This window comes from Ictalurus furcatus, chromosome 9, assembly GCF_023375685.1.
Source record: "Ictalurus furcatus strain D&B chromosome 9, Billie_1.0, whole genome shotgun sequence".
NCBI classification, from domain to species: domain Eukaryota; kingdom Metazoa; phylum Chordata; class Actinopteri; order Siluriformes; family Ictaluridae; genus Ictalurus; species Ictalurus furcatus.
The window spans coordinates 24,619,648-24,633,047 of NC_071263.1; the positions used below are offsets into that span (position 1 = coordinate 24,619,648).

A 13,400-nucleotide genomic window follows, 5' to 3' on the forward strand; every position below is an offset into this window, starting at 1 on the left:
GAAGGCTACAAAACATAATGAAACTCACCAGCGTATTTCCTTATAAAACTGCGCAAATTGTACCCAAGACTACTATTTAAGGGGGAAAAGCAAAGGCTTGTCATGCCAAATATTATTATTTGTTATTATTATGTAGTTTATTACTGTTTACTGCACAGTGTGGTATTTCATTATTTTTGAAGGCATTTCTTTTTATGTATATATATATATATATATATATATATATATATATATATATATATATATATATATATATATATATATACACACACACACACACACGAAAGAGAGAGAGAGAGAGAGAGAGAGAGAGAGAGAGAGATTAAAAAGGATAATTGTTTTTCTGGTCCTTACATGAAATTCTAACAGGTTGAGAGCATTAAATGCTTTGTGATGCTGGTTTGTATGTGAAGGTAAAGATGCTGGTGGTGTAAGATTGAGGCTCGAGTGTGTTAGACTGGAGAAAGGAGATGGGTGGGTGGAGAGATATTTAGTGTCATAGTAATGAGAAATCCTGTTTAGAATTAGAGGAGACAGCAAATACATACATATAGTATACAGATGAAGAGGTCAGAGCGGTGGATAGAGTAAAAACTAATTCCATTCACTCAGGTTAAAAAGGCTTTATTTGTTTGTTTTATTTTAATGTTTATTATTATTATTATTATTATTATTATTATTATTATTATTATTAATCTAGTAATAACACGAAACTCTAACAGAACTGGGCTAGTCACACATATTTAAGGTTTATGAAGTTGAGTGTATTAAATCCTTTGTGTTGTTGGTTTGTATATGAAGGAAAAGATGCTGGTGGTGTAGGATGGAGGCTCGAGGTGTTAGACGGGCAAAAGGAGATGGGTGGGTGGAGAGATGAAAAAAAAAACAAGCTTACAAGCAGCTGCACTACATCTGTCTTACACTGACATGTGGCATTTGTGAAGTTCAAAAGAAGTTTTATAATGATGCAGCTGCTTATGTGTGTGTGTGTGTGTGTGTGTGTGTGTGTGTGTGTGTGTAGATGTAAAGGTGTGTAGATTTTTTTTTCTACTCCTGAGTGAAGCGTTTTTTGAAAATTAATTTGTTTAATAAATTAGCCCAGGTTTTAAAAAGAAAGACAATTCTCAATTTCAACACAGGAAATGGGTTAGAGCTTGAAAGGCTAGATTTAAAACAAGAGCTTTTATATAGTTTCAGAACAGTAGAATAGCAGTCCCCTCCTTTTTCCAGCTCCCCCTCAAGTGTATGAAACAAAGATATTACATAAGCAGCTTTGCCCATGTGTACCCACTGATCCTGATGGATATTTCAAAGGCCATTAGAGCTTATTAAAGGCAGTCAGTTGTAGGATCACATAGTTAATAGTTACAATGAGGGTCTGAGCGGTGTGTGTGTGTGTGTGTATGTGCGTGTGTGTGTGTGTGTGTGTGTGTGTGTGCGTGTGTGTGTGTGTGTGTGTGTGTGTTGTGGGGGATTGGTGGGGAAGTGTTTTTAGAACTCGGGGTATTCACTGTGAACCATTTGTGCCTGATGCCCTGCTTGATTCTCTGGAGCAGCACCTGCTCTCCATGCCCAGAGGTCACCTGTCAAGAGGTCAATACCTAAAGTCAAAGGTCATGTCACAGAAACTCAGAAATGATTGAGAATGTAGATGGCCTCATCAGGGCAGGTGTTTGTCTTTGTTCTATCTCTTGGTTTTTTTCTGTCCTAGTTTTTTTTTTTTTTTTTTTATGGCTGGTACACATGGCGTTAAAGTGAGTGCAGAATCTTATACATATTGATTGATTATAAAAGCACATACATCATTCACAAAACCCATAGAACAGCTCATGTCAGTAAAACAAGGTATGTTTAAAGTGTGAGATCTAATGCAGCTTAAAATATGATCTCGCACCATCTGTTTCCTATTACATTTTTGATTAGCACTGATTAGGTTTCATTTCCAGAATGATAAAAGCCTGGAAAAGGTTCATTTCTTGCATTTCTTATCGCTTATTTCAGGGCTAAAACTGCAGTTTGGGACTAAGCCCAGACCTTGTACTTTTGCAATACATCAGCTCAGTCTTTTGTTTGTATGTGCTTTTATTGCTGATACATAATAACCCTTAAATACATTTTCATAGTCAGTTTACAGTTTTAATGTTACAGCAAACCAATAAATGTTATTAAATTCATGGTCTTATTTAAATTGCATAAAGGTAATAGATGCCATCATTTTCTGTGTGTGTTTGCTTGTTTCATTAAAGCCCTTTTGAGAAAAGCCTCCAGGAAAGTTATGTATAAAAGGGAGCCCCCTGGTGGCAGTAAAATGGAAGTAAACAGTTTTATTATACAACAACAACAACAACAAAAAAGCTGAACTCCTTCCAGTACATGAAGAAATTATTATTGAAATAATTTTATCATCATTATTTCAGAAAAGTAAACCAGAGAGATAGACATCACAAATACAATTTCTTGTGGGTGAGGCCTCGCTACTCTGAGAGAGATCATATGTGATGAATCACTTGCGTGATGAAGTCATCTGCGGGGGATGCGGGAGGGATTACCTGGAACTCTGAGGGCATGTTCAGGGCACTTCAGTTTTATAGTATTTCACTCAGCTTTAATGGCTGTGGGTTTTCTTCCCACTTGTGATGTGGTCTCTGTGTAGGAATGCCTCCTCACCCAGATTCATTACCCATGCACATTTCATCTCCCCTTTTATACTCGTCTTGCATGAGAACCGTTAGTTCTGTGAGTAAGTGTGATTGAAAATCCTCATATATTGTTTTGAGAAAAAAACCTACAACTGTCACAATGTAGACACTCCCGAAACATTTGCTTAGTATCGCAGTCTCACGGACGAGATGATGGTCTGATTCAGTACACAATGTGGTCACTGAAAACATCTCTTCTTCTTCTTCTTTTTTTTTAAACAGCAGCCCTTGACACTCAGACGTTCTTTGCTTAGACTTCATTTTTTTAGGTTCTGGATTACATTGGCTTGTTTATACATATGTATCTATAGAGTTTATATAATATTACTATCCATCCATAAGTTTAGAACTATATTTTCTTTCATATGATCAGTAATGGTATGGCATATTGGTATCACAGTGTACTGTGATATGGAAGTGTAACATTGTTATAGCTTTAACCTCATGGTATAGCATAGAGATGAAGTCATCTCACAGGTCCATTTAAATATATCACATGACAGAGTAGCCTACTTAAAAAATAAATGCACGTAATATCCGAGGACAGTGTGTTTCTGTGCTGCTTTGGTAAACCACTGAAGGCTATGTATAATATTAGAAGTTTCCATAAGCAACATATTGAGCCCTTGCTTTGCTGCTGCAGTGTTATATAAACATTCCCCTATGCAAATCTGTTTTATCGTTCTCATATGGATGCCATGAATTTTTTTCACACCACTCATACCATCTACTATCATTTTAAGGTGAATGACTGACAGAACAAGAGATGAGTTCAAATATCTCCATCTAAAACAAGACCATGTTATTACGTTACCACCACAGCAATGTATCCTTTATTGTAGTCATTTAACAATTTGTTTATTTTTTTATTCTTTTGGGGGGGAGGAATATCACAGTGAACAACTCGTGGTGTTCAACGGGCAAAGCTATGACATTATATCAGGGAATAAGAAAGGAATAAAACATTTGGGGACGTATTGTTATAGGAAAATAATCAACAATAGGGTGGAGTGATGCAGCCTGATTAGAAACAGCTACTGTTACCACACTGAAGGTGATTATTTGCCAATAACACTGTCCAGAAGTGTTTTATTCCTCTTATACCACAGCAATTTGCCAAAGACGCATTCATTAAAGCATGATCACTGCAATTTATCCAATTATAGTTATACTTAATGTTGTGGGATGTCTGCAAAACCAGTTAGTTCTTGTTATTACTTACATTATAGCAGCTATAAAAACAGTTGTTCTCTCACCTCTTGAAGTTAATAAGAAAAAACGCATCTTACTGAGAAACAAATTGTTACAGCTTTTCCTCTGACTGTTACAAAGTGCTTACACTGGAGATTCCTTTCAAAAAAATTTTTAAAACGTCGCCATATCAGTGATTATCCATTGTTTCTTTGGTAAACAGACGTATGTTTTTATTTGTTTATTATTTGAATTAGCTTATATGGAGTGTCTGACATACAAGTCCCTTAATAGTTACTATAGAAACTATAGCATATTAGAATGAGCTCATTAATATACACCTGGGACTACTGTCAGAGCTGATGTTACAGAAAATAAATCACTACCTTCTGACCAATCCCATTCAACAACGCTGACTCACGGAAAAGTCAGAAGTACATGTACTAGGACCACATGCAGCTAGACGTAAGTTTTCAGGTTACATAGTAACTCTGATTGTCCTTTCTGTTTCGTCAGGTGCAGTAGTAAAAGACCTTGGTGTGATTGTTGACTCCAGACTTTCATTTGAAACTCATGTAGATAATATTACTTGGATAGCGTTCTTTCATCTCAGAAATATTGCTAAAATAAGAAACACAATGTCACTACATGATGCAGAAAAATTAGTTCATGATTTCGTCACCTCTAGGTTGGATTATTTTAATGCCTTGCTGTCTAGATGTTCCAGTACGAGCATAAACAAGCTCCAGTTAGTCCAGAATGCAGCAGTCCTTACTGGAACCAGAAGATACTACCACATCACCCCTATCTTATCCACATTGCATTGGCTCCCATTCGAATTTCGCATTGATTATAAAATACTACTATTGACTTAAAAGCACTAAATGGTCTCGCGCCACAGTACCTGAGCGAACTTCTGATCTTTTATGTACCGCCACACCCACTTTGATCAAAAGGTGCAGGCTCTTTGTTGGTACCTTGAATAGTGAAGGCTACTGTACACCACGTGGCAGAACTTTCTCTTACAAAGCCCCACAGTTATGGATCAGCTTTCCAATTCGTGTTATAGATAGTATGTATATTATGTAATCCAAACACACTTTTCCACTCCTATTAATGAAATAGCCAATTAAACCCCAGCTAGTAGACATTCTTACATGTATATGTGAAAATTACCAGACAGGACCCACATCACATGTACACAGAGATGCATGTAGAAATACATACACTTTCAACCAATCTCAGTTGCAAATATATATAACACATTAACAAATATGTGAAGTTGTAATACAATACATCGTCTTTAGAAAGACCTAGACTGTTGAATTATTGTCAGAGCAATTCTTAATGATTAATATAGCCCTTCAGTAGATGTTCTGAATTTTATGACCAAACTTAAGAAAATAACAGAATTATGACAGGCTGATGATAGAGTGAGAGAGAGAGAATTTTATGTAGACCTGGGATGCCTGCCGCTGCCATTCTTTCAGACCCAACTCAAAATTCACCACACTGGTGTGACTTCATCAGGATCACATGGGAGCATGGGTATGGACAAGTGTCTGAAAGCTTACCGGAGCGATATCATTGAGATGGTAGTGGGGCAAGGGGCACGTAGGGGTGGGGTGCAAATGAAGGACTTGGAACCATCGGTGTGTATGTGAACAAGTGTTAATCCCTGGATGAATTGTATACACACTCAAGAGGTGCCAAGAAAGACTGGATGTTGGATCTCGAGCAGATATAATCATTCCTCACTCCTGTAAACAGGTAAGGGACTCACTATATGGGTGTCTTGCTTTTAAAAAATAGACTTGATTGGTTGAGCTGTCATAAATATCCTAATTAATGCTGGTAATAAGTCATCATAGCATCCATAAGAGGTGATTCAATTGGTAATTCATTTACCAAATGAAATGTCCTGTACTAGTGAATTTCCACAAGGTGCAAAGATGGTTCTGTGTTTGTTTACCACTAATGGCCTCGTTAGTACTGATACTGTACATGGTCGACACTCTAGAGGTGAGGACAACCAAAACTAGTCTCTTTATTCTAATCTTTTCTTTTGAAAATAGAGCAATTAACCCAGAGCAGTAAACACAGCTACACACAAAATGTGTTTATGATATTTGATTTTCAAAGCCAAAAATGTATATCTCTAAATTCATGTCTCTTTCGCTTTATATTTTTAAAAATTTATAAATCATTTTGCAAAATATATCATGAAATAATATACATCCTCCACTTCAACATTGTTATTATATTACATTATAATCAATATATTATAATCAGTGATTATCAATATTAATATACAGTATATGTTCCAAATATCTGTGCATTTATAATGTATCTTTCAGATAAATACAGAGTTGTTTATGTATTGTTGGTCTACTAAACAGATTTTTAATTTTTTTTTTTTGCTCTGGGCCATTTGACATTGGAATAAATGTAATGTGGCCCATTACCTAAAATGTGTTTGACACCCCTGATCTAGAGCTATCATACGGAATATGCTTTCAGCTCTGAGACGTGGCACTTTAAGAACCTCTGGTATATACACTGTAGCTGGAAATTCAAGCTCTAAAGTAAATACAAAGTAAAGACGTGACAGTCGTCTGACAAGCTGATGGCACTCAGAGAGGTTAGTGTTTCCCCTTTTATTTCTTTATAAAATACCTTATAAAATGCCATTTTTTATATGTACTTTTTTGTGAATAATAATATAAATGAATGGGACTAATGATGGAAGTGTTGATGGTGATCAAATGAGACTTAATGCACAAGCAAAACATAAGTGTCCCCAAAAACCACCTATTGAGCTATGGATAGAATTTGAATTGAGTTTCAAATGTCATTACATAGACTTTGCTGTATAATTAAAGAAAAAGATTTAAGAAGGAAAATGTGAGAAGGGAAACTAAGAGATGGCTGTGCTTCGTGTGAAAGTGCATTAGTCAGTGTGTGTTTATATTGAGCTTGCAGAATTGTTTAACCATGACACGTGTTTGGTTTGTGGCCAGAGTCAGCTGACTGCCACACTGCTAACCTCTGTGGTGGCGGCAGTGTTTGGCTCGCTGCAGATTGGATACCACACCGGCAATGTCAACTCTCCAGCAAGAGTGAGTACATGACTCTGGGTAGCATGGCACGAACATGCACATTTCACTGAGTAAACTTTACAAAGTTGTGAGAGCTTTCTATTCAGCCAGCCATGGTCTTAGAAGGCTTTATGTTTACAGACAGGTAGCTATGATGTCTGGACTGTGTTGATTTATCGGCTCGGTGTGTGGATACTGTGCAACGTTCTCCAGTTGGTATTTCATTCCAAAGCTACCAGGATGGCCTTCCAGGTCTTAGTCATGTCTTTCAAGTGGATGAAATGCAGTCTCTTAAAGTATATTCATTAATTATGTGAATTTGGCATGCAAATGGTATCTGATGTCATAACTTCAATACACATACTTTTAAAATGTGAAATTATGACAACCTTCTCACTGATGTACACAAGAGAATGCATGTTAATAAGGACCTTTGTCTAATTTAGAGCCATTTTAGGAGCCTCTTCATATGAACATTTGGTTTCAAGAAAGCTTGGGAGATTTTAGGGTATGTAAAGCTGCAACTCACAATGTGTTTGCACTAGAATTATCAGGAGTAGTGGGGAAAAACTATCCTAAGTGCCAGGCTGTCAGAAATCAAAGCACCATTAACCCACAATGCACAAAATCCCATTTTTTATTTATTTATTTATTTATACATTTTTATTTGTCTACTGCTTTTAACAATAGATATTGTCATAAAGCAGCTTTACAGAAATCCCTAGCTCCCTAATGAGCAAGTTGAGACATAATTAGGAAGAAACCAGGTTCAAAAGCACTTGTTATACTTTATTTACTCAGATCATTGAAGACTTTTTCAATCTGACATGGAAATCAAGACACAATCAGTCCATACCAGAAAACAGTTTGACATTTCTATGGGCTTTCTCGGTCAGCATCAAGGACTTTGGAGCCCTGTTGGGGTCACTGGGCGTCAAAGGCCTGGCTGATTCCTATGGGAGGTGAGAATTGGTTTTAGGAATTTGCCTTGCTTAGTAAAAAACCTGTTGAATCCTTATTGGTTATAATTTTACTTTACCCCTTTTTTTCCCTGTAGGAGAAATGCCATTCTCATAGCAAACGCTTTGTCCATAGCAGGCGCCTGTCTGATGTTCCTTAGCAAAAAAGCTGAATCTTTTGAACTTCTTATTGTGGGCCGTTTCATTTTTGGCCTTTTCTGTGGTCTGGTGATGAGTCTGAACCCGCTGTATATCCAGGGTGTGTCCCCGATTAACCTCCGCGGTGCCTTTGCAACTCTCAACCAGGTTTCTTTTGCCTCTGGCATTTTCCTGGGCATGGTGAGAGACCACACACGTTCTCTTCATCTCTTGTTCATCCTTTAAAAACTCTCTAATTATGATCTGGTTCTCATCAGTGGAAGACTATCCTAGACTAATTTCATTGTTTGTGGTGGATGTTACAGGTGGTTGGCTTAGAAACAGTCCTGGGCACATGGGAGTACTGGGCGTTTATGCTGTCTCTGTCCCTTATTCCAGCTGTCCTTCAGTATATAATCTTGCCCTTTTGCCCTGAGAGCCCACGCTATTTCTTCATCAACTGTGGCAAAGAGCAAGAAGCTGAAGCTGGTGGGTGCGAGAGAAATTTACAGCTTCAGACTTTAATGTATAATTTGTTATCACTTGTTATATCTCATCTGCATATCTCATTTTCATTTGATCTTCAGCTTTAAGAAGGTTAAGAGGAAACTCTGACAAGGTGACAAAGGAAATGGATGAGATGAGAGAGGAAGCATCTCACAGTGAAGCAAGAGTAACTATCGGGGAATTCTTCATCAAACGCTGCTACAGACAGCCCATAATACTTGTTCTAATCATAAACCTGGGCAGCCAGTTATCCGGATTCAATGCGGTTAGTCTTCATTAAGCAAAACTGAACGACCTTATTCATGCTAACCATCATCTTTGACTTTGTGCTGTTTTGGGTAAAGACATGCCCTTACACTGGAGTGTGCAAAAGTTTGCACACCCTTGGGACTAAATAAAGAGGAAATGTAATTTATAGAAACATTTAATGTGTTCAGTTTCACAGATGATTTTTTTTTTATTATCACTAGTGAAAAAACAGTCAAATAGTGTGTATTTATAGTGTGGAAAACTATATTAATGAAAAAGTTAGCATTTCCCTTTCTGTATGTGATAAAAAATATTCTCTAATAACGTGCATGTACACCAACCGAGCTTGTGTTCTCTATATGCAGGATGCATTTAATTATACTATTTTTGCTGTGTTCTTTCTAGCACATCTTTTATAACTTTGCCATTGTCATGGCCTTTGCAAAATCCATTTCAAAGAGCTCCATGTCAACATTTATTTGTTTATATTTTTGAATTGTTGTCTTGTTCTCACATTTCATCTTCTTCGTGCAATCTCATGTTTTTGCAAAATAGTGGTATAGTTCTCTCTTTTTCCATTCAGAAAGTATGGAGGACACAGACCTTTGCAATCATCTGTAATTCCTTTTTTTTTTTTTTTTTTTTAATTATAATTAAATGAGTATATTTAAAACAAAACAAAAAAAATAGAATTATTGAATGCAGCCCTGTTTTGTCAAAGGGGACATACTGCATATTATAGTGATCTGTAAGTCCACAAATGTGGTTTCAAAGGAGAGCATTGGTACTTTTTCCATCCCAGCTAAAAAGCTGAATAGGAATGGCACAAATCCATACTAATATTCTCCTTAAAACCCACAACACCACAGCATCTTTTCATCTCATCTTCATCAATAATTTCTTCAGTGGTTTATGGTGGATTTTGTCTCTGTTCCATCCACCAGATATCACTCAATGCGACTCATGCATCATTAGGAGCCTCGTTTTAAAGTTCCATCTTTTTAAGTCCTTCTATTTCTCTGATTAAATACCACACTGTCTCTTACTTCATTTTCAGATCATAAATTATTCAACGAAAATATTTACCAAGGCCAAATTTGAAGAAGCAAAATATCTAACACTTGGAGTGGGAGCTATCAACGTGGCGTTCACCATCGTGTCTGTGAGTGTTAGAACGTTCCAGTATATTCCGAGCTGTGTGTGATTTGGGGACACAAATTGTGATATTTGTAATAATAATAATAATAATAATAATAATAATAAATACATCAATAACAACAAACTTTTAGTGAAAATATTCTGTCTATTCTTCTTCTGTATTAACAATGACATTCAGAAACTCTGAAACATTTTTGTCTCTTTGAAACTTTTTTTAAACAGGAAGGTATGCTTTTTGCTATTTCATGATTTGACATTTGGTTCTTCTCAAAGTTGTTCCTGGTGGAGAGGGCAGGGCGCAGGAAGCTGCTACTCACTGGCTTCCTATTGGTAGCTTTTTGTAATTTACTTATGACCATGACAGACTTCTTGCTGGTGAGGTTAATGCATTTGTTTTACAAAAAAAATGGTGAATGTACTCAACATGTGGAATCTGTGTAATGATAATGATAATAGAAATGATAATGTCATTCACTTTATACCTCCTCAGGATATAGTCCCGGACATTCGTGGTGTTCAGGTGCTTGTGGTGTTTATCCTGATTTCAGCATATGAGCTGGGTCCAGGGCCTATCTCTTGGTTCATTGGTTCTGAGCTCTTTGACCAGCCGGCCCGATCCATCGCCATGGCTTTCACCAGCATGCTTAACTGGGGAGGGAAATTCCTTCTAGCCCTCCTTTTCCCACCATTATTGGTATGTCGTTTCTATCCTTTACAACTAAAGAAGTCCTAAGATCAGTTAGGATATAAATAGAAGAAAAGGCCAGGGAGTAACTGCATTATACTACAGTAATAAGCAAGATGTAGTAGAAGGTCAACATATTGGACAAAGTTTAAAGAAACAGAATGTTTCCGACATTCCCTCATGATCTGTGTAAACAAAGTACTTTTGAAGTTGTTGGAGATGAAACCAGTTGATATTTGAAATGGCTGATAATGCAATAATTGCCAGCAAAACATGGCACCTACCTACCTACCTACCTACCTACCCACCTACCTACCTACCTATCTAGCTAGCTAGCTAGCTACGTGCAATTCTTCAAGATGTGCAAGTATTTATTAATAACAGAGCTACTAGAATCACCGGCCCTAAAAAATTAATATTTGTCACCCATCATTGCTGGAGTTGTTTATTGTCTGTCTGGTAAGAGATGCAATCAGCTGTACATCAGAGGATACTGGCCAATCATTTTGTCAAGCACCTTCGCACCGCCAGAAGAAATGATTTCTCCTTTTCAGTGGTGAGGTACTTCAACAGTGATGTACAAAATTATTAATGGCATCTCTCTCTGCATTGCTAGTTGTTGCCACAGGAGCAATGGAATGAGGAAGTAAGGTAAAGTACAGAAAAAGTACAGAAAATCTACACTCTCCAAACTTTGGAATGAATGTAAGGTTTTGTCCACAACCATTATCAACTATCAGTCATTTATCTTCAGATTTTACCTCCTACAGCCTCAGAAACACTTCGACTTTGACATCTGGCTTTATATATCGAGTGCTCTACTAATAAGTTGGCCCATGGCTGCTCAGTTCGTTCAGTTGGTTTAATATCTGGAACAATATGTTCGATATCCCCAGTGATCAGCGATGTTGAGAAACCAATTTCTTCTGTTTTGCATATCCTGACTCATTTCCTTGTCATTGTTAATATTATGCATTCTACATTTATGTTCCTCGTTCCAGCACCTGTGTGGAGCTTACGTCTACCTCCTCTTCATGTCCATGGCCTTGATAGCATTTACTTACACAATGTTCCGCCTCCCGGAAACGAAGGGCCGAACTTTTGATGATATTGCTGCTGAGTTTCGTGGGGCAGAGAGCATTCCCCTGCATAACAAAACAAGTTTCAATACTTTCACATGAACAAGGAGTCACTACAGTATGGCTCCTCTGGCTGAGGCACAGACAAGACCACAATGACCCGCAAAGAAGTTAATGTATTCAGTCCAACTTAGCAATGATTAGTCCATGATTGAACATGGTAATACCTTATTTTTTTACTACCTCTTACGGTGTTCAATGCAGTTCCGAGTGTTTAGGATTTGTGTAAATTAACCAAGAACAATGCAAACATGTTGTTCCACAATTACGAATAAAATATAGCACATTCGCCCATCTGCATTCACTCACTGGTCTGATACACATTTTTATACATCCATTAAACAGAGACCTATGAACAGCCTCAGTAATAAACAGGGCAAACCGCGTTGATTGAATTGTTTATGAAATCTGACATTTGTCTTGCTTACAACAGTTTTCCAAGTTTAATAAACCACGGTACCTTGTTGAAACAGAACCGGACTGTGAGTCGACAAGACTCCTTAATAATAACAATAATTCCATAGAAGAGTTTATGTTCAGATCGTTGGCACTGTTATGCGCAGTAAACAGTAGTTCTTTTTAAACTGTTTAAAATGTGACCCGCATTGGCTTTTTTATTGTGCTTACTAGGATGCAAGAATAGAATAAGACAATAGCTCTTTTCACCATTATACAGTAAGTCGAGATTGAATGGGGTTTTATGATTGGCAATGAGATTTCCATTTTCATTGGTTCATTTGGTATTCATTACACAGGAAACAGTCCAAGCATAGAGTGTTGTTGGATCTGAGCCGTTTTCTTTCTTTCTTTCTGTTTCGTTCTTACTGTATTTAACAGGGACAATGCATATTAATCAACCTCATATTAATTATGTAAATGTCAGATTTTGCAAAATGACTCATTTTCATCTGCTGTCCATGGGCAGGTTGATGTTTAAGAAAAAAAGAATAAATAGGACCAAGAAATGTGGTTACATAACACATAAAACACTAAAAACTATACCAGACATGTACATATGAGAGAACTCAAGTATTTCACCACAACCTTGTGGCCGTTGCTTTAGAACCAGCTGGGAACACAACCCATGATATAATCTTAATTTATGTGAGCATTACAAACATGCTACATTATATAATTGTTCCAGACATATTTTCTCATTTGTAAGTCGCTTTGGATAAAAGCGTCTGCTAAATGAATAAATGTAAATGTAAACTAAACAATAACTGGCACTTCTTCTTTTCCAGCAACCATATTTAAAACATTTTGAGAATAATCCTATATATTAAAATCTCTTAAATTCACAGGGAGTTCACTCCAATGTGATGTATAGAAAGAAAATACTTTATAGATTGACTAAAATTTCCATAGATTTTCCTTAATGCTATTGTATAATCACCTCTTCCAACGGCCCTAGTTGACCTATATGTGATTTGATAAATAAATATACATAAATTCTTCCAACATTGGAGGAGCTCATTCAGAATGACATTTCATTTTCCAAGATTAAAAATCCATACCTTCTATGTTTCTTATACATGTCTTCTACTTGATTAGGTACTACAGCTGCATTACATAAC

At 36.8% G+C, this 13,400-nt stretch overlaps 1 protein-coding gene across 2 annotated transcripts; it reads left to right on the forward strand.

Moving 5' to 3' along the window:
• The first annotated feature begins 320 nt into the window (after nt 1-320).
• On the forward strand, nt 321-13,334 carry LOC128612290 (solute carrier family 2, facilitated glucose transporter member 1). Of its 2 annotated transcripts, XM_053632302.1 has the most exons (12): nt 321-5,660; nt 6,411-6,531; nt 6,911-7,009; nt 7,130-7,240; nt 7,790-7,950; nt 8,046-8,286; nt 8,412-8,574; nt 8,673-8,857; nt 9,899-10,003; nt 10,273-10,374; nt 10,490-10,693; nt 11,686-13,334. In XM_053632302.1, exons 2-12 carry the CDS (start codon nt 6,517-6,519, stop codon nt 11,863-11,865), a joined length of 1,566 nt encoding a protein of 521 aa, XP_053488277.1. In that variant the 5' UTR covers nt 321-5,660; nt 6,411-6,516; the 3' UTR covers nt 11,866-13,334. The 2 variants fall into 2 exon arrangements, with proteins under 2 accessions (XP_053488277.1, XP_053488278.1); XM_053632303.1 differs by lacking the exon at nt 7,130-7,240 and having other exon boundaries at nt 321-6,531.
• Nucleotides 13,335-13,400: the final 66 nt, after the last annotated feature.

Coding starts and splice junctions, on each gene's coding strand:
- LOC128612290 (XM_053632302.1), top strand. Junction 7,010..7,129: donor ATGTCAACTCTCCAGCAAGA/GTGAGTACATGA, acceptor TTATGTTTACAG/ACAGGTAGCTATGATGTCTG. Junction 7,241..7,789: donor CTACCAGGATGGCCTTCCAG/GTCTTAGTCATG, acceptor TTATTTACTCAG/ATCATTGAAGACTTTTTCAA.